Raw genomic sequence first — 20,951 nt, 5'->3', positions numbered from 1 at the left:
GCCCCGGACTGGAGACTTTTCCCAAATAGGCCACAAACCAGTCACAGTGAGCGCTCCAGCTGCCTATCTAGCCAGCCTGAAGCCTCACGAGCAAAACCCCTCTGGCACCCCAGCTCTTGCTATGCCCCAATCAGCCCTGGGCCTAACACACAGGTGAGGGGTTATAGAACCCAATCTCACCTACCCCAAACGGGTTCTTCCGGTTCCAAGAAACCAGCCAGAGTTCCCAGCCAACTTACACTCTGGATCTTACCCAGAAGATCACGCTGAGCCAATCCTTTAGAATCTAAAATCTAAAGGTTTATTAATAAAAGAAAGAAAAGCGCAAGGGTAAGATTGTTAAGGAGAATACATTACGTGCATCGAATCACCCAGTTCTCGATACAGGCTCTTAGCGGAGATGTTATAAACTGCTATCTTATAAGTCTCTGGAGTACATCTTATGTCAGGATGGGTCCACGGTTCTTTCCAGTTCGCTGTCCCTCGCAAGGCTGCATCTGGGATCAGTAGCTGAACTGAAGACAACATGGAGGGTGCCACATGGCACTTATATACCTCTCCTGGCATCTTCCTGGCCAGAGCAGGTCACATGGTCGAGTGACCGATCTCTGTTTCACAGGCTGGCAGCCATTATGTCCAGCCTGTGAAAGTCACATTGAAGGTATCAGTCACATTCCTCAGGTGTGTATTGACACCTAGAGCCTCATTATCTCCTTGCTAATTAGCGTAGCCACTGGCTGAACATTCTTTGCCCATTGCTCTGTCTCAGACAGAGAATTTTTCAGCATCAACACAGAGTACATATTTATAACTCCACATACAGATATTATACAAGTAAATGAATAGCATATACAGAATCAGTAGAACATGAGCTTTCATGTGCCACCTCACATGGCCCCCTTTGTACTGACTTTTGGGGCAACCCCCCCCCCCCCATGGGGTGCAGCAATGATCCTTAAAATTCAATAACGTGACAGCCGTCCCTGGCTTTCTAGTCATAAGCCTGGAAGTGGTCTCCTGTCTTGCTTCTCCACCACCCTGTACCCACTGGTGGTGGCTGGGATACAAGGCAGCAGGCTAACTCTGCTGGCACATCTTTTTCCTTCCTGTCCTGCCGCCCCTCCCCTATCTCATCTGGAAAAGGAACCAAAGGAAACGTAGATCGGGTGCTGGAATAATGGTGAATTGTTCTTACAAATTAAAAAAACCCAACCGAGCTGCTGCCGCTACACAGCTGTGATTCTCCCACCCCAGATGTCACTGCTTCGACATAACCGCATGAGGGCACAGGCACATCCATTCAGGGATGGATGAAGGCACAGATGGGGCAGCTGCTCACGAGTGTGGCTGACCTGAAAGAGAAAAATAGTTTCTCTGGAGTGAATGGTTTGAGAATTTCTTCTTCTGTGTTGTCAATGCCTGCTCGTTCCTCTCTCGCTCTGTATGGTTTTATACGGAGACAATACGAGGGTGAGAGGAATCCACACTGATAGATAAGCAGGGTTGGAGGATGGGGGGATGTCTGGGTTGGACATCTCTGATTCCACCAGGGATGGAAGGAAGGAGCTGAAGTTTGAAACCTCAGAACTAGTACCTGTGTATGTGACCTATCACTGAAATCAGCCTCTGTACCAGGTGACTGGAGCGTAGCTAATGTGATGCTAATATTTTTAAAGCTCCAGAGGCAATCCTGGAATTACAGGCCAGTGAGCTTGACTTCAACACAAGGCAAACTGGGTGAAACTATTATCAGACTCCTAGATGAACACGCTACATTGGGAAAAAGTCAATACAGCTTTTGTAAAAGGAAATCACCTCATCAATTTACTAGCATTCTTTGAGGGGGTCAACAAGCATGTGGACAAAGGGGATCCGGTGGATACAGTGTACGTGGACTTTCAGAAAAGCCTCTGATTTAGTTCCTCCTCAGAGGCTCTTGAGCAGAGATGAAAGTGAGAACGGGCACTGCTCCAGCAAGAAGGAGCTGGCTGGCTCGGGCCTGCGGCTTCAGGAAGAGGCATACCCAGGACTCTGCTGCTCTTCTTCCCCTAACTATCAGGGAGTGAAGGGAAAGTGCACAGCTGGCTGCTTGCTGGCTACCCTGGGGAGAGGCAGAGGAGTAATTCATGCAGGCTGTGCATTTCCCCTCATTCCCTCACAGTAGAGAAAGGATAAGAAGAGCAGCAGGGTCCTAGTCTGTGTGGTTGCAGCCCCTCCTGCCCTCACAAAATGGTGCCCTTGCCCCACCTCTCACTCCTACATGCACCCCAGCCCTCTGCTTTGACTCCTGCACCCCCAAGTCCCCCTGCCCTGAGCCCCTCCTCACCCCCAGCCCTGACTCCTGCAACCTGACTCTGCCCTGAGCCCCCACACTCTCAGCCAGTGTTCCCGCTAAGATTTTCCATCCATGAGCGGAGGGAGTTTTGTTTTGTGCTCCAGTATCGAGGTCACATGCGCTTGTTCAGATGGGTGCTGTCATGGCATCCAAGTGAACAAACATCTTGTGTATATTTTTTTAAATGCTATGGAAGAAAGAATACTCACACAAGGGAGAATTCACAAGGTGCCTGGCTTTACATGGTTTTTTTTATATGAAGTCAAATACAAAGAAAAGGAATACTGCACAATTTTCAATAGCCAACTTCCTCTGTTTATATCCCTCTCCCGGACCTTCCACCAGCTGGACTAGATGATCTCTCAGGGTCTCTTATAGTAAAACCAGCCAGGACCCTGTGCTGAAGTGACAAGTTATTTAAAAGACAGAGTACAGCCGTTCCCCGAGTTACGACCACCTCCACTTACGATCGTCCGCACTTACGACCAAAGCAATCATAAATGCGGATCCGAGTTACGAACGGTGAGCCGCACTTAGGAACAGCGCGGTTGCCGTGTAACTGTATGGGATCCGAGTTACGAACACTTCGAGTTACGGTGTTGGTCCATAACTTGTTTGTAACTCGGGGAGCGGCTGTATATATATTTTCCTCCATTAACGTACATATTTACATTCTGTCTCTTGAGGTTTCTCTTTTCAACTGTATGTTTGCAGACTTCATTCACGTAAGCTACAGAGCAATGATTTAAATGAAGAAAAACAAAACGTTGAGGTAAGGACCCACGCAACACTGGGTAAATCTTCTAATGAGCATACAACACAAAAAAAGAGAAGACGACGGGTACTTTCTAACTTGATCAGAAGCAACCACCCATAAAAAGAGAGAGTTTTCTATACAGGCCTTCAAAGAAAATGATAGTTTTTTTGTAGACAAAAATAAGTTAATTTCTACTGCTGTATCTTGAGCCTCCAGCGTGCGGCTGGAGGTGGAACTAGGGCCTCAGAAGGGACAGCCACTTGTCACCCTGTTCCACCAGCCAGGCTGCGTGGCTGCCACAGGAGGTGAAAGCAAGGCCACGGGGAGCCTGCCTCAATAAGTCCTTGCTTAACAAATGAATCCCTTTCAAAAGGTGGCAAGCATGATCTGTAGAAGACTGGAGAGGCAGCAGGAGGGTCAATGTTAGTAATGCCTGTGAGAGAGCTGACCCTAGGGAGGTGGAAAGGTTCCGAAAAGCTGGAGGGTGAGAAATTCTGCTTCAATGATTTCATTTAAAAGTTCCTGAAAAGACTGTAAAATACTGGTCCAGTCAGTGAAGGCTGAAAGTGCTTCTGACATGACCATTAATACCAAATAGGCTCCTTCTGATTTCCCTTAATACAATATAGACCAAAGGGAATTAATCATGACCAAGCCAACAGTTTCAAATGGTCCCAGATTCTCCTATTAAAAGCTGAAGGTAAGCTCACGTATCCAGAAATCTCCCAGCCCGGCAAAGGAGCGGAAAACACCTCACAAAATATTAGCCTGCCCGAGTCACTGCTAAATAATAAGAACACAGGTCCCTGCCAGCACGGCATCCCACCGGATCTTCTACTGATATTGTCTTTGCTTCTTTTAAGCCACAAAACACCCAGCTTTGAATATCTAATCAGCCACATTTCCAAGTTTCAGCCTTCCCAGAACTGGCTTCAAAGCACATGAAGCAAAAGAACTGTTCTGCCTGGATAGAAGAACCTGTTGACATTTCACCACAGTGCAGAGGAAGCAGAGTGCAAGTTCAATTGAGAAAACTTCCGCTCCTTGGGCCGTGAATTCTCTTTAGGTCTTGGAAACAGAGTCACCTGCTCTGTGTGGTAGCTGTTCACAGGGCAGAGATCTGGGCTAGCGGAGATGGGGAAGAGCTCCAGGGACAAGCTAAACAACCACCAACTACTGCGTTGTTCCTCAGCAGGAGCCCTCGCTTTGGTGCACACACGCATCTTCCAAGTTGGGTTCGGACTGATTGAAATTGGATTGTGTCCCCTGCTCATCGCGGTTATTCATGCTGCTGTACTGGCCGGACCAGTGCGCCATGGCCTGGTTGTGAGCCAAGTCCCCGGCCAGCGCGAAGGTGCTGCTGCTCATCCGGAGTGCCTCTAGCCTGAAGTGGGTGGCTTTGCCCAGCAGCTGCTATAGGGAGGCCGCTGCCGCCACCTTCCTGCTTGTTGGGTCCCACTTGGCTGGGATGCCCTGGGCTCTGTCTCAGCTGGCTGTGGAGCACACGCCCAGCCGGGCTCCCCCCTTTGCCTTGCCGGTCCAGCAGCGAGGGAGCTCTTGGGTGCACTGGGGATGTGTGGAGGCCGGGCTGCCTGGTGGTGGGAGCAGTGATAGCTTTCCCTGCAGTCTCTGTCAGGAAGCCTCTCAGAGCCCCGGGGAGGAATTACTTTGACTGACTCTGGGGAGTCGTTATGTTGAAATAGCAGCAGCAGAGCGTCCACGCTCCCGCTATTTCGAAAGAAGCATTATTCCTCGTGGAAAGCAGGAGTTATTTCGAAATAACAGGCGTGGTAGCGTGGACGCTCCGCTTTGTTATTTTGAAATAAGGGGAGTTCGAAATAACTCCCAAGTGCAAACCAGGGCTAAGGTGGATAAAGACGAGGCGGGGGGAGAGAAGCTGTTGAGGCTGTTTCCCACTCTGGCACTCCGAGTGCAGAAGATGGGGGCCCAAAAGAGACCCTAAAAATACCCTGTCTCAATAGGCTTCTGCTTAAAAGCTTCCCACAATCACGGATTCCCTGGCCTTGGGAGGTAGCTGCCACCCCCAAGTGAAACAAAAAAAAACTTTCTTCTTAAACCCAGGAAGGAGCACGTGGACTTCTTCCAGAGGGGTACCCCCAAGCTCTTTTACCACAAGAGGGCTTGAAAAAAAGATAAAATCTACAATCTCTGATAGCTGACCTCCCAGTCTTAGGCAGGCATACACAGGCCTCCTGTGACCTTCCAGGACACAAGAATCTGACCATAGCCTTAAAAAAGGTGATTTTATTAAACAAAAATATATCGTTGATAAAGCAGACTTGGTTGCTAGGGTGTTTTAAAGCAACTGAGAACAATTTACAAACACAGAGAAATGTCATCCCTGGGATACAGCTTAAAGTACAATGTATGGAGGGGGAGGGCATGTGGATTTAGCAAAGAGTTTACCCAACCAAAAATCAAAGAAAATAACCTGATCATGTCTAAATGGACATTCCCTATCTACTCACAGATCTGTGCTTCCATGCCCAGTATTCTTTGTAGGCAAGGTAGTTCTGCCTGGTTGTATTCATCTTGTTACCCCAACTCCTGGCTTAAAACTCACACAAAGAAGAAAATGCAAGCGAGGTTTCTTTCATTTTAAATCCCAACACCTCCCCCCATTGCCACTATTGGCTTCCTGCCAACACTTCCTCGCTACCTGAGATGTGTTACTGATGGCGGGGATGTTCAGAAAAGGCCAGCAATCCTCCTAGCCATCACAGAAGCTAACAAGCATCAAAGCCTTTCTGGTTGCAAAGATACTGTGACAGGGCAGGTTAAAGGGATTGATACAAGGGGGCTGTGTCTACATTGGCAAGATTTCGCACAAAAGCTTTTGCGCAAAATCTTGCCACCTGTCTACGTTGGCTGCGAGTATTTGCACAAGAACACTGACGTTCTAATGTATAAAATCAGGGCTTCTTGTGCAAATACTCAGACGCTCCCACTCAGGGATAAGCCCTCGTGCGCAACTGTTCTTGTGCAAGAGACCAGTGTAGACAGGCAACGTTAATTTCTTGCACAAGAAAGCTCCGATGGCTAAAATGGCCATCGGAGCTTTCTTGTGCAAGAGAGCGTCTACACTGGCACGGATGCTCTTGCACAAAAGCACATCTCTTGTGCAAAGGCACATGCCAGTGTAGACGCTCTCTTGCGCAAATACTTTCACGCAAAAACTCTTGCATTAAAAGTATTTGCACAAAATCTTGCCAATGTAGATGTAGCCAGGGAGAAAGGCAGCTCTGGAAAAAACAGTGAGGGGCCTTGTTAATTAGGAGCAGCTGAGGCAGGGGGGCTATAAATCCATGAAGGGCCAGGTGAGCTGACTTCAGGCTGCCTCGGGGCCTCTTTATAAAGCTTCCCAGTCGGGGGCGTGTAGGCAAGAGTGGAGAAGGAGTCTGGAGAGGAACTAACAACTGATCAGGAGAATCAGAGGCGCTGAGCAGAACAGCACCAGCATTGCTAAAGGCTGCAGGGGGAGGTGAGGGGCTCTAACAGGGAGTGTTTGGAGGATCCCTTTCCCCCCAGTGGCCAGAAGTTTCAGTTGGTGGCAGGGAAGGACCTCAGTCCTGACACCCCTTTCTTTTGCCACGGGACAGAAGCCCGAATGCCGAGAAGAGGCAAGTGGGACTTGTACTGCAGTGGGATAGTGGGCGGAACAGGGGTCTGGGACCCAGGAGTGGGACTGACCCTGTCACAATACCTTCTGGATGTGCTCCTGCTATGGTGATAGAAATGTCAGGCTGGCAGGACCCTCGAAAGGTCATCACATCCTGTCCCCTGCATTGACACCGGATGAAGTAACTCTAGACCAGCCTTGGCAAGTGGTTTTCCAACATGTTCTGCGAAACCTTCAGTGACGGGGATCCCACAGCCTCCCTCGGGAGCCAGTTCCAGAGCTTCACTCCCCTGAGTTAGAAAGTTTTCCTAATCTCTCCCCTCAATCTCCTATTCTGTGGATGAAGCCCATTGCTTCTAGTCCTGCCTCCCGTGGGACGTGGCCAACAATAAATGCAGTGCTGCCAGGCTGAGTCTACAGGTGGATCGCCCAGAGAGGCATCAACTGTCCTGATTCATCTCAGCAAGGTGCGGACCAGCTAGCCTGATGCTGGCAATTTAAATGACAAGTAAAACCCTTCAACTCCTCGGGGATCAGGGATGGAATAACAGCCCTGCCCCTCCCTCCTTGTTCTTACCTTCTTCCTGGTCTGCTTGTTATGTGTCTCTACAGGCGCCAAGACTAGGACTGGCACAGTGTTCAACTCCACCAGCCAAAGCAAACAGAAGCCAAGGAAAGCAGAGAAGGGAGCGAGGGATAGTTTTCTATTCACTTTTGTTTGGTTTCATTCTGCATCTTACATTCCTTCGGAGTTGGCAAAAAACTGGGAGCTGAGCTTGTATCAGCAAGCCAAATGCCAAGCTAGTGGCATGCAGGTGGGGGTGCTTGTAGACCAGGATATCGGGAGTGAGATGATCATGGGAGCGTCCGTAGCAGGCAGATAGGTCCCATCTCCGCTAGTAATTGCGCTGAGGTCATTTTCTCCAGAAGATTCACACCCTTCAGCTGCTGTTGTAGAAGGGAGGATGGGCTTGTGGCTGAAGTACTGAACTGTGTCCATTCCCAGCTCTGCCTCACACTTCCAGAGCATGTCTTGCCTTTGTGTCTCAGTTTCCCCATCTGTAAAATGGGGCTAATCCCTCCTACCTCCTTGGGGGTCATGAGGCTTCACATTGATGAAAGGCTTAGATTCTACAGTTTTGTGAATGCACAATCACCTGACATAGGAATAGCAAGACTGGCGCAGATACCAGCCATCTGGCCCAGTATTCTGGCGGATAGTGCCCAGCACCAGACAGTTCAGAGGGAGGTGTGAGAACTCTACAGAAACAAGTGTGAGACAGTCTGCCCCCACATTAGAGAGTAACTAACTAGTCACACATTGACTTAAAGCCCAGATGCTGGAGGCTCATTATCTCTGCCAATGATCTTTGTTAGCAGGAATTCCTATCACTCTGGCTAGCCTCCTTATGCACATAAATTAGTCTCTTTTTGAACCTTGCTCTGTTCTCAGCCTGAGCAAAATCATGTGACTAATTATGCATTGTGGGGTTTGAATTTCCCACCTTTGACCTCACTGAATGTCCCCAGGACAAGACAGGAGAAAAAGACGCTCCAGCTGTGTCTACACTGGGCCACTTATTCCAGAAAATCAGCCGCTTTTCCGGAATAAGCTGCGAGCTGTCTACACTGGCCCTTGAATTTCCGGAAAAGCAACGACACTTGACTGTACAAAATCAGCCGCTATTCCGGAAAAACTATTCTGCTCCCGCTCGGGCATAAGTCCTTATTCCGGAACACTGTTCCGGAAAAGGGCCAGTGTAGACAGCCCAGTAGTCTTTTCCGGAAAAAAGCCCCGATCGCGAAAATGGCGATCGGGGCTCTTTTCCGGAAAAGCGCGTCTACATTGGCCACAGACGCTTTTCCGGAAAAAGGGTTTTTCCGGAAAAGCAGCCTGCCAATGTAGACGCTCCTTTTCCGGAAAAACTGAAAACGGAATAGTATTCCGTTTTAAGCATTTCCGGAAATTCATGCCACTGTAGACACAGCCTCCAAGTCACTGTCTCTCTGCCCATCTCCGTGTTACAAATTTATTATCTCCCCTTTTATTCTTCTTTCCAAGGTAACAAACCCAACCTTTTCCTCCTTGTTATTGGAGAGCTTTGCTGGGGCCTTGGTCGTTCTCATCACCCTTCTCTGCACGCCCTCTAATTCTGCAATGTCTGCTTTGAGAAGGGGTGACTGGTGCTGTACACAACCTGTACCAGCTGCTCTGAAACTGCCTTGCTGGGCCAACACTTAGGGCACTGGCCATGTTTTCACAAGGCCTTTGATTCAGTTCTTGAAGCTACTCTGAAACTTGTGCTAATGACCATTTGAAAACAACACTCAAATGCTCAGCTTGGCCCCCAGTGCCTTGTGCACTACCTAGCAGTAACAAAAGGCATTGTCAAGCCATTTTTGAACTTAGGGTGAACAAAAGATTTGTTTGTTTGTTTTTGTTTTGTGCAGCCTGATGTCAAGGATTGCACCTTTCAGAGACCTGGCAAAGGAACACACCAGGACGTGAAATGACTGGAAACAAGTGAGCTCCAGGGCTTCTATAAAGATTTATTTCTTTGTGTTAGCTGCCTCCAGGCTTAAACAGAGCCATAGGGCCACTTGGTGCAAATTGGCACAGCTCTGCCTAGTTTACACTCTCCTTTTCTTCCCCAGCAATCTCCTAGAATTCAGCATAGCTTGCCCAGTTTCCTTCAGCTTTTCCAGGGAAATGACCTGGCCTGAAAGAAATCTTGGGGATTTTTCAGACAATATTTAAAAAAAAAAATATTACAAGAGGATTAAAATAAACAGGGCCTAGAGTATGATAGATGCGGCATCCTTAGTTAACCCAAAATGGTCCCAGAAAACCTATTTGTAAATTTGCCCTTCCCCAGGAATCATTAACGGTGCTCCCTGCAGCACAGCACCTGCTAATAATGTCTCACTTTAGACATTGGGGTAAGCACTGACTGCCCAGAGAGGGCATCCCCTACTGGCCCACCTGCTTACAGCACACTCTAATGCCACACTTGCCATTGGGGCCAGCAATGACTGCCAGGAGAGAGTGCCCTTACTAGCCCATCTTCCTCTGCACCACAGCGCCCCCTAGCACTGCACTGGGGTGAGCACTGCCTGCCAGGAGAAAGCACCCCCTACTGACCTGCCTTTTCCCTGCAGTACTGCACTGGAGTAAGCACTATCAGGGGAGTGCGCCCCCTACTGGCCTCCCTTTTCCCTGCAGTACTGCACTGGAGTAAGCACTATCAGGGGAGTGCGCCCCCTACTGGCCTCCCTTTTCCCTTCAGTACTGCACTGGAGTAAGCACTATCAGGGGAGTGCACCCCCTACTGGCCTGCCTTTTCCCTGCAGTACTGCACTGGAGTAAGCACTATCAGGGGAGTGCGCCCCCCACTGGCCTGCCTTCTCCCTGCAGTACTACGCTGGAGTAAGACCTGACTGTCAAGGGGAGTGCGCCCCCCACTGGCCCACCTTGTCACTGCAGCACTACACTGGAGTAAGACCTGACTGTCAGGGGATTGTGTCCCCTCCATTGGCCCCCCTTCTCCTTGCAGCACAGCATTCCCTAGCATTGCATTGAGGTACAGGGATCTGTGAGCCCGTGTCCCGTTCCTTGCAGCGCCAGTACTGCCCTGACTCATGGGCGAATGCTGGAATTGCTCACCTGCGCCAGGGGCATTCCACTGCAAACTGGCAGGAATAGAACTCAGGTCCCCTAGGTTCCAGCAGCCAGGCACCCAGGTCAGGATGAACAGGAATGCACATTGCTCCCCTGAAGCCAGCACTCCCTCTGCAGCAGCTCCAGGAGCTTGTTCAAGAATTGAGGCACAGGCTGCTCCTGGTGGCCCTCGCAGGGATGACATGGCCGGTCCGTCTTGCAGGTCCTGGCCTTCAGTTTGAGCTGCTCCATCTGGCTCAGGTTCCTGATCAGCAAGGAGAGACTCTTGGTGTGCTCCCTGTGCTCCCACCGGATCACCTGCAGCTCGGTGTGGAAGCAGTTCAAGTTCTCCACCGTGCACACCTGCTGGGGCAGCAGCGCAGTGTGGGAGAGGGAGGAGAGATGGCTTGGCTCCGGGCCACCCTGCGCCTTCCCCATGGACCTCAGCAGTGGGAGAGAAGGGGTCACCAACCCCAGGAACTGGTGACAACGCAGCAGCGCCCAACCCCATCCCAGCAACTGCCTTAGAGGTCTGAACCCTGCCTTGTCCAAGGCTCTAGGGAAGCCAGGATCTGCTCAGCCCTGTGGACCTTCAAAACGCAGCCACCCGAAATCTGATCAGCTGGGCGCTGGCTGCCATCTCTTTCCGTAAAGCCAGGCTGGGCCCCACCTGCCTTGGCTAGAATTCAGGACTCCGATACCTGGGACCTATCCCCAGCTCTGTCACTGGCCAGCTGGCTGACCTTGGGCAAGTCTGTGCCTCTGTTTCCCCTCCACCCTTTGTCTACATAGACCATAAGCTCTCTGGGGTCAGGGACTGTATCCATCTCAAGTACTCAAGTGCCGCACAGTCCTTATTGTATTTATCTTCACAACCCCTGTGAGGCTGGGCTGTGTTGTTTGGGACAGAAATGGCCATTTCCTGCAGAAAACGAATTAAGCGTAAGCATCTTGGAGAACCACTTGCATTAAAAATGCAAATGTTTATGTATTACCCTGGGATTGTTGATGGCATCTCCAGATGGGAGACATGAATAATGGCTAGAACAGTAGCTCTGTCCAGCAATGTCATTCAGGGGTGTGAAAAATCCACTCCCCCCCCCCCCCGCCCAAGAGATGCAGGAAAGCCCACTGGGGAGAATTTGTCCATCAACCTAGCTACTGCCTCTCGTAGAAGTCTGCCGGGGCAGGAGAACCCCTCCCAGAAGCAAGAGGTGAGTGGTTTTCCCAGGAGATCCCTAATGTCCTATGCAGATGTACCCTCTCCAACTGCGCAAGAGTTCAGCCTTTTGAAACTTCCCTGCGGAGGGGACCTTTGCTGATCACATGTTCTGGGAGGATAAGTTCAGAGGCCCAAGCAGGATAAAAGAGGGACTCACAGATATATGGGGGTGAACCTAGGCAGCTATGAACTTTTAACCACGGGAAAACTCTTGGTGGGGTTTGAAGGGCTGAGCCTGGGCCAAAGCCCTCCCTGGAGTTGGGGGAGGCTCTGCTAAGCTTGTCGGCCCGCGTGTCGGTTCTTGGACTGTTTCAGTGTTTTCTCTGAGGTGCTGTTTCCTGCAGAATCAATGGGCTTGCTTAGCAAAGCTGTGTGGTGCCTTTAATGTTCCCAACCTCTGAGGAGAACACAGGGGTGGCTGGTTGGGGACCTCGCGGTGTACGCAGGGAACTGTCAGGGGAGTGCCTGGAACTGTCAGGGGGAGTGTCAGGGGAGTGGCCTGGAAGAGCCCCAGTCAGACATGAGAGTCTCTAGCCAAGAGAGGCAATGGCTGAGAAACTGGAAGCCTAGAGAGGGAGGACTGGGAATACAGGTGCAGTTCTTCTGGATGGCGGTGCTATTGTCCCCATTTTACAGGTGGGGAAACTGAGGCACAAGGCGGCTAAATGACTTTTGTTAGGTCTGTGGCTGTGCTGAGAATTGAACACAGGCTTCCTGGGTCCTGGGCCATCCCTCCTCTTACTCTGGATCTGGGCACCCCCCTAATTCGGCCCACCCCTGCTTTATAAAATCTCCCAAGAGCCTTAGCAGGGGTGATTGGCACCACTGTCAAGCCATCAATTCCTGCTGTGCTGGGACACACCAGAGTCAGGCCCCTAGAGAAGAAAGGTCACATGTCCCACTTCCTGGGGCTCATGTCAGGAGCGTGCATGGCATTCCCTGTGTCGCCAAGCCATGCTTGGACCCATCCCCCAATGCATGGAGGGCTTCAAGGCAGCTGCTGGAGAGGGCACCTACTGTGATGTCTTCTGGGGTGTAGAGCATCCCATCCGTGGTGTCTCCCTGGAAGAGATCAGCACCACGGCTTAGGGTGAGCGGCTCAGCAGAATGGCAGCAGGGGGCAGATGATTTGAAAGCACAGGAGTCATTCCGGAATGGATCCCTTGCTCATATGCCCCAAGAGCCGCTCTGCTCAATTTCCCCACGTAGCCAAGCCAGCGGTCCCAACCTCCTGCGTAAATCGGGGCCCTTTATCTGTATCCACCTACTTCAGACTGCCCCCTTTACCGGGGAATGTGCCCAAGACCCAACCAATGGCAAGTCGGGATCATGATCTCTGGTTTACAGATGGGGAAACCGAGGCACTGAGCAGGGATGGGACTTGTCCAAGGTTGACAGGAGAGCTCCTGCCACACCGGGGGAAGCAGGTGTACTACAACTGAGAGCTGGATGCCTGGGCTCCATTCCCGGCTCTAGGAGGGGAGCGGGGTCTTGTGGTTAAAGCAAGGGGCCAGGAGCCATGACACCTGGGCTAGGTCCACACTTGCGGCTTCTTGCGTGAGTAATATGCAAATGAGGCTAAACATGGAATATCACTGAGCCTCATTTGCATACCTAACGAGCCACCATTTTTTTCAGAAGAGGTTCTTGCACAAGAAGGAGCGTCTACACTGTCCCTTCTTGCGCAAGAAAAACCCTCTTGTGCAACGCCGCTACACCTCTTACTTTTCAGAAAGAACGGCATTGCGCAAGAGGGTTTTTCTTGCGCAAGAAGGGGCAGTGTAGACAGCTCCTTCTGGTGCAAGAGCCTCTTCTGAAAAAAATGGTGGCTCATTAGGTATGCAAATGAGGCTTGGCGATATTCCACGTTTAGCCTCATTTGCATATTACTCACGCAAGAAGCCGCGAGTGTAGACATAGCCCTGGGTTCTAGTCTCAATCCTGGGAGGACAAATACGGGGCAGAAGTGTGCCATGAGGGATGCACGGAGGGCGAGGTGCCATGCTGATGGGGTGCCATAGGGGTGGGACGCAAGGTGTGTTCAGCCCAGGCAGCAACACGGTCGGTACCCTGTGCCAACATCTGAGCTGCGCCCAGCCCTGGGCCTCGCTACTGGGAGAGAGGCCAGCGACACCTGCCGGTTAGCAGCTGCTGCAAGTCTCCAGCCAGCGGTGGGGGGGGTGGGGGGGCTCTAGAAACTACCCAGCCCCTTCATCTATGGGAGAGGGGGTGTGGTCTGCCCCGTCTCGTGTCCTTCGGCACCTCACGCCACTCACCAGCAGCTTGGTGATGTTCTGCAGGAGCCTGATGGTCTCCATCCCGCAGAGCGGGCTCCCTCCTGCCGAGAGGCACATCAGCAAAGAGACCCAGAGGAGGGGGTGGAGGGCCCGCGTGGCTGGAGGCAGGCTGGCCTCCGGAGCTGCCCCTGGCTGGCTACGGGCCATGTCGACATCTGCCACTCCAGAGCCTGCTGAGTCCAGGATTGCTGCAGCAGCAGCCGGAGAGCTGGGCCAGGTCCTGGTGTCCCCTGGTGTCTTCTGGAAAGCTAGCAACCTGGGCCTGGTCGTTTCAGGGACAGCCCCCCCACCCCCACCCCGTATGCTTCCATCAGCACGAGGGAGAGCCCAGGGCAAATCCGTAGGGACAGACCCTGCTAGACAGGTGGGGGAGGGGGTCAATGATGGAATTCCCATCTCTCAGAGCCACTGGGGGACAGTGTCATAGCACCCCCCGACTGCTCTCTGGCCAGCCTCTCATCTCCCCATCTGTTCCACACACGCCTCTCTCTGTCCCCATGCATCCTCCCCGCCACCCATCGGTCTCGCTTTATCCTCAGACACCCCTGGCTCCTGCGTCCACTATCCATCCCTATTCCCACCCACCCCATCTGTGTGTCTGTCCACTCCATCCACACACCCCGTCTGTCTTCTGTCTGCCTACCTACCCATCCATCCGACACACACACCTCTATCCCTCATCGATCTACCTATACCCAGCCATCCCTCTCTCCCAGGCACATGCATCCGCACCCCGTCTGTCACCTGTCTGCCTGCCTACCCATCTACCCCCCCACACACCCATCCATCATCTATCTACCTACCTACGGGTATGTCTACACTACCCCCCTAGTTCGAACTAGGGGGGTAATGTATGCATACCGAACTTGCTAATGAAGCCCGGGATTTGAATTTCCCGGGCTTCATTAGCATAAAGCCGGCACCGCCATTTTTAAAAGCCGGCTAGTGCGAACCCCGTGCCGCGCGGCTACACACGGCACGGACTAGATAGTTCGGATTAGGCTTCTAATCCGAACTATCTGTACGCCTCGTGGAACGAGGAACGTGGAACGAGGTGTACAGATAGTTCGGATTAGGAAGCCTAATCCGAACTACCTAGTCCGTGTCACGTGTAGCCGCGCGGCACGGGGTTCGCACTAGCCGGCTTTTAAAAATGGCGGCGCTGGCTTTATGCTAATGAAGCCCGGGAAATTCAAATCCCGGGCTTCATTAGCAAGTTCGGTATGCATACATTACCCCCCTAGTTCGAACTAGGGGGGTAGTGTAGACATACCCTACCTGCTTATCCCCATCCATCCAACCAGCCCTATCCAAACCCACCCATTCATCTATCTGTCCCCTTGCACGCCTTCTATGTAATCTGTCTATCCATCCATCCCCGTACAAGGCTTCTCTCCCCATACACACCCACCCATCCATCTGCCTCCCTACACAGCATTCATCCATCCACTTACATACCTGTCTCTTTCCATGCCTCCCCACCTCCCCACCCCGATTTCTCTTTATCCCCTCCTCTGTCTCTTTCTCCACTCATCCCTTTTCAGCTGGCCTCCACCACCCCTCCTTCTGCAGGCCTGCAGCCAGCCAGCCATTCCTGTCATCCAGAGGTGAGAACATCTGGCCCAGGAGGAGCAGTTAATGCCACTGGCCAGGCTGATCTAGGGAAAAGACAGAGGGGCAGGAGAAGCATCTGCCGATGCATGGCCCCTTCCCATCCTGCTCTGCTCTCCCCAGCCCCTTCCCATCCTGCTCTGCTCTCCCCGGCCCCTCCCATCCTGCTCTGCTCTCCCCGGCCCCTCCCATCCTGCTCTGCTCTCCCCGGCCCCTCCCATCCTGCTCTGCGCTCTCCGGCCCCTTCCCATCCTGCTCTGCGCTCCCCGGCCCCTCCCATCCTGCTCTGCTCTCCCCGGCCCCTCCCATCCTGCTCTGCGCTCCCCGTCCCCTCCCATCCTGCTCTGTGCTCCCCGGCCCCTCCCATCCTGCTCTGCGCTCCCCGTCCCCTCCCATCCTGCTCTGTGCTCCCCGGCCCCTCCCATCCTGCTCTGTGCTCCCCGGCCCCTCCCATCCTGCTCTGCTCTCCCCGGCCCCTCCCATCCTGCTCTGCGCTCCCCGTCCCCTCCCATCCTGCTCTGCTCTCCCCGGCCCCTCCCATCCTGCTCTGCGCTCCCCGGCCCCTCCCATCCTGCTCTGCTCTCCCTGGCCCCTTCCCATCCTGCTCTGCTCTCCCCGGCCCCTTCCCATCCTGCTCTGCTCTCCCCGGCCCCTCCCATCCTGCTCTGCGCTCTCCGGCCCCTTCCCATCCTGCTCTGCGCTCCCCGGCCCCTCCCATCCTGCTCTGCTCTCCCCGGCCCCTCCCATCCTGCTCTGCGCTCCCCGTCCCCTCCCATCCTGCTCTGTGCTCCCCGGCCCCTCCCATCCTGCTCTGCGCTCCCCGTCCCCTCCCATCCTGCTCTGTGCTCCCCGGCCCCTCCCATCCTGCTCTGCTCTCCCCGGCCCCTCCCATCCTGCTCTGCTCTCCCCGGCCCCTTCCCATCCTGCTCTGCTCTCCCCGGCCCCTTCCCATCCTGCTCTGCTCTCCCCGGCCCCTTCCCATCCTGCTCTGCGCTCCCCGGCCCCTCCCATCCTGCTCTGTGCTCCCCGGCCCCTCCCATCCTGCTCTGCTCTCCCCGTCCCCTTCCCATCCTGCTCTGCGCTCCCCGGCCCCTTCCCATCCTGCTCTGCGCTCTCCGGCCCCTCCCATCCTGCTCTGCTCTCCCCGGCCCCTTCCCATCCTGCTCTGCGCTCTCCGGCCCCTCCCATCCTGCTCTGCGCTCCCCGGCCCCTTCCCATCCTGCTCTGCGCTCCCCAGCCCCTCCCATCCTGCTCTGCTCTCCCTGGCCCCTCCCATCCTGCTCTGCTCTCCCCGGCCCCTCCCATCCTGCTCTGCGCTCCCCGGCCCCTCCCATCCTGCTCTGCTCTCCCTGGCCCCTTCCCATCCTGCTCTGCTCTCCCCGGCCCCTCCCATCCTGCTGTGTATTTGTGGGATGGAGGAGTGGGGAGTTCAGAGCCGCCCCTGCCGCCCCGCTCCATCCATCCCTCTGTCCATCCGTCCATCGCCATTCTCACCGCCCCAGCCAGCCAGTGCACAGACACCCCTCTATCCATTCATGCACTCGTTTCCACTCCTTCCATCATTCTTCCATCCGCCCGTACTCCCCTCTCTCTACGCTTTCCCCTTCCCACCCGTATCGATCCACCCCCACTCCTCTCTGTATCTCCGTGTGCCCCCTCTAGCTTGCCATCTGCCCGAGACCCCTATCTATCTGTCTCTCCACGCCCATAGGCATCCCTTGCTTATTTCTGTCTGTCGCCATCCATCACGGTGCACCCCTCTGTCCTTTCACCACCCCTCTGTTCCCGTACCCCCTTCCCTCCATCCACCTCCAACACGGGCCATCCCCACCCTCTGCCCACCCTCAGCTCCCTCCTGCCGGACGCCCCCCTGCCTTGCTCCGCCTGTGTCTATTTCTGTGCACCAGGCATCCCCTCTGTCTAGCTAGACTCTCTGGCCGCCCATTCAGAGAGCCTTGCCACTCACCCTGTGCTGCCGGGGCATCAATTTGACCGTTGGACCCCAGCCACCCGTGCTGCTGGGGTCTATCCCACCTGCTCCACTGGGCTCGGCCGTCTCTCTTCATGGAGCCTAGAAAGAGTGAACAGCACCTGGTCACTAAGGGGTTAACTCAGGTACCTAGCAAAGATGTCGACCAGGGGGGCTTGAGCAATCAGCCAATAACAATGCAAGTAGGAATTTCAAACTGGGACACGGGTTTTTCTCGCTCTCTCCTTTGTTTGAGAGCAGAGCAGTTTCGCCCAGGCTACGTCTAAACTGCAAGCCTCTTTTGAAAGAGGCTTTTTCACAAACTTTCGAAAAAGCCTCTTTTGGAAAGTATCAGAGGGGTAGCCGTGTTAGTCTGAATCTGCAAAAGTGGCGCGGAGTCCTGTGGCTCCTTATAGACTAACTGAAGTGTAGGAGCATAAGATTTCGTGGGCAAAGACCCGCTTTGTCAGATCTGACAAAGTGGGTCTTTGCCCACGAAATCTTATGCTCCTACACTTCAGTTAGACTATAAGGTGCCACAGGACTCCTCGCCTCTTTTGGAAACGAGTGTCTAGACTACAGCCAGTACTTTAAAAAAAGCAAGCTGGAAGTCTGGATGCTCTATTTAGAAAAAGCACAGTTTGCATTACACAGCGCCTTTTTTCGAAAGCGCTCTTTCGAAAAAAGGCGTTATTCCTTGTAAAACAAGGTTTTCTGCGGTTGAAAAAACTGCCACGTTCTTTCGATTTACTTTCAAAAGAATGCAGCAGCAGTCTAGACGAAGGTCTAGGCAGCAGTCTAGAAAAGGCCACTTTTTTCGAAAAATCCCTGTTGTCTAGACACACCCCCAGGTATTGAGGGAAATGGGAGATGCTTCTCTCTCCCAAATGGACTGCTTAAAATGTGTAAGTAAGGAAAAGATTAACTAGTCCGTCAGGGTATGTCTACACTAGAAAGTTAGTTCGAACTAACGGACGTTAGTTCGAACTAACTTTCCTATGCGCTACACTAGCGCTCCGCTAGTTCGAATTTGAATCGAACTAGCGGAGCGCTTAGTTCGAACTAGGAAAACCTCATTTTACGAGGACTAACGCCTAGTTCGAACTAGCTAGTTCGAACTAAGGGCTGTGTAGCCCTTTAGTTCGAACTAGTGGGAGGCTAGCCCTCCCCAGGTTTCCCTGGTGGCCACTCTGGCCAACACCAGGGAAACTCTATGCCCCCCTCCCGGCCCCGGACCCCTTAAAGGGGCACGGGCTGGCTACGGTGCCCGTGCCAGGTGCAAGCCTGCCAGCACCCAGCTAGCAGACCCTGCACCTGGCACGGCACAGAGCCACCCACCCGATGCCTCCCAGCCCACCCCCTCTTGCCGGGACCAGGCTGGCGGCTCCCGGGAGCTTGCCCTGGACCGCAAGAGGCGGGCACCTTCCTGGGCTAGTGCGGACATCGTGGACCTCGTCCACGATCTCCGCACTAGGCACAGGAAAGTGGCCGTCTAGGGCAGGAGAGCTGCCAGCCTGGCCACCCAGGAGCAGGTGTGCATGAAAATCAAGGGGGTCCACTGAGACCCCCGACACTGAGCCCTGAGCTTACAATGGCCGTCCTGGGTCAGACCAAAGGTCCATCTAGCCCAGTAGCCTGTCTGCCAACAGCGGCCAACCCTAGGGACCCTGGAGGGGATGGACCGAAGACAATGACCAAGCCATTTGTCTCGTGCCATCCCTCTCCAGCCTTCCACAAACTTTGGGCAGGGACACCACTCCTACCCTCTGGCTAATAGCACTCCATGGACCCAACCTCCATCACTTGATCTCACTTCCCTTTCAACTCTGTTCTAGTTCTAGCCTTCACAGCCTCCTGCAGCAAGGAGTTCCACAGGTTAACTATTTGCTTTGTGAAGAACAACTTTCTCTTACTAGTTTGAAGCCTGCTACCCATTCCTTTCCTTTGGTGTCCTCTAGTCCTTCTTTATGGGAACTCCTGAAGAACTTTTCTGAATGCACCCTCTCCACCCAACCCCTGCTTTTAGAGCCCTCTATCCTGTCCCCCCTCCGTCTCCTCTTTTCTAAGCTGAACAGTCCCAGTCTCTGTAGCCTCTCTTCATCTGGGACCTGTTCCCAACCCCTGATCATGTTAGTTGCCCTCCCCTCTCCCAGCCTTTCTCTTCCCCTCTCCCACCTCCTTTTCCCAGTCTCCCCCAGTTTTTTTCAATAAAGACAGAGTCAATGTTGGAAGAAACGTTATCTTTATTTTGTACATCAATAAGAAGGGGGGCTAGGGAAGGGCAAGTGGAAGAAGGTGAGGGAGGAATGGGGTACGAGCCCCCGATGGGGAGGACTGGGCTGGCTCTGCGGGCTTCTGGGGGTGGAAGCTCTCCTGCAGCCCCCCAATTACTCCCTCTCCGCAGATGGCAGCCTGCGGCAAGTGCAGCCGGGCTGATGGCCGAGTGGTGTGATGTGCCCAGTGTGGGCACTCAGGGCACTCCAAGCCAGAACTTCTTTGCAAGCGGGGCACCCCTTAGAACTGTGTGTCCGGGGTGGGGGTCGGGACCCTTTAAGCGCAGCCCTCGGCTAGCCTGAGACAGTATCTCCATGCTCTAAGTCCTCCTTTTATGCCCTGCCGGCACTGCTTCCGGCCATCCTTAAGCCCTGTTCAGAGTCCACTCAATGTGGACTTACTAGTTCGAACTAGCAAAACGCTAGTTCGAACTAGTTTTTAGTTCTAGATGCGTTAGTTCGAACTAGCTTAGTTCGAATTAACTAATTCGAACTAAGTTAGTTCGAACTAGCGCTGTAGTGTAGACGTACCCTCAGGGTTTATTGTTTTCCTTATTTTGGGGATTTGGAAATCATGTCTGAGCTGGCTAATTGTTTCTCTCTTTTGTAACTAAGGATTACAGCTCAGGGACTTTCCCTGCATCTAAGTCAATTGTGGGTATTTACCACCTATTTACTATGGTAAATGTACTCTGCTTGCAACAGTAACTTTGTTTTGATACTAAAAGGCTGTGTCTAGACTGGCCAGTTTTTCTGGAAAATCAGCCGCTTATCCGGAAAAACTTGCCAGCTGTCTATACTGCCGCTTGAATTTCTGCAAAAGCACTGACTTCCTACTGTCTGAACTCAGTGCTTTTTGCAGAAATACTATGCTGCTCCCGTTCGGGCAAAAGTCCCTTTTGCGCAAAACTTTTGCGCAAAAGGGCCAGGGTAGACAGCTGAGATTTGTTTTCCGCAAAAAAGCCCCGATTGCGAAAATGGCGATCGGGGCTTTTTTGTGGAAAACTGCGTCTAGATTGGCCACGGACGCTTTTCTGCAAAAAGTGCTTTTGTGGAAAAGTGTCCGTGCCAATCTAGACACTCTGATCCGAAAATGCTTTTAACGGAAAACTTTTCCATTAAAAGCATTTGTGGAAAATCCTGCCAGTCTAGACGTAGCCAAAGAGTTTTCTTTTTATTCTAATTAACC

General features: G+C 52.9%; 1 protein-coding gene across 16 annotated transcripts in view; it reads right to left on the bottom strand.

The window, feature by feature from the left end:
- Window positions 1-277: 277 nt before the first annotated feature.
- The window catches only part of LOC142823814 (interleukin-15-like), a 24,592-nt gene continuing 3,918 nt past the window's right edge, over window positions 278-20,951 (bottom strand). Inside the window, exons 2-7 of one of the 16 annotated variants that reach the window (XR_012898919.1) lie at window positions 17,487-17,591; window positions 13,889-14,171; window positions 12,630-12,674; window positions 10,397-10,655; window positions 7,310-7,680; window positions 278-1,352 (exon numbers count right to left, since the gene is read on the bottom strand). Coding sequence is in view for 6 of the 16 variants with exons in the window: in XM_075915319.1 (XP_075771434.1) it covers window positions 9,364-9,452; window positions 10,397-10,832; window positions 12,630-12,674; window positions 13,889-14,305 (987 nt within the window). In the remaining 10 variants the exon portion in view is untranslated. Of the gene's footprint in view, window positions 1,353-7,309; window positions 7,681-9,262; window positions 10,833-10,923; window positions 11,313-12,629; window positions 12,675-13,888; window positions 14,725-15,178; window positions 15,398-17,486; window positions 17,592-20,951 lie in introns of those variants that run through there. The other 15 variants (XM_075915320.1, XR_012898917.1, XR_012898921.1 and 12 more) reach the window with 15 other exon arrangements.

The sequence above is a fragment of the Pelodiscus sinensis genome, unplaced genomic scaffold (genome assembly GCF_049634645.1).
Source record: "Pelodiscus sinensis isolate JC-2024 unplaced genomic scaffold, ASM4963464v1 ctg34, whole genome shotgun sequence".
Lineage (NCBI taxonomy): Eukaryota > Metazoa > Chordata > Testudines > Trionychidae > Pelodiscus > Pelodiscus sinensis.
The sequence above is the reverse complement of the archived record's forward strand: the minus strand, read 5'-3'. Positions and strand labels throughout refer to the sequence as shown.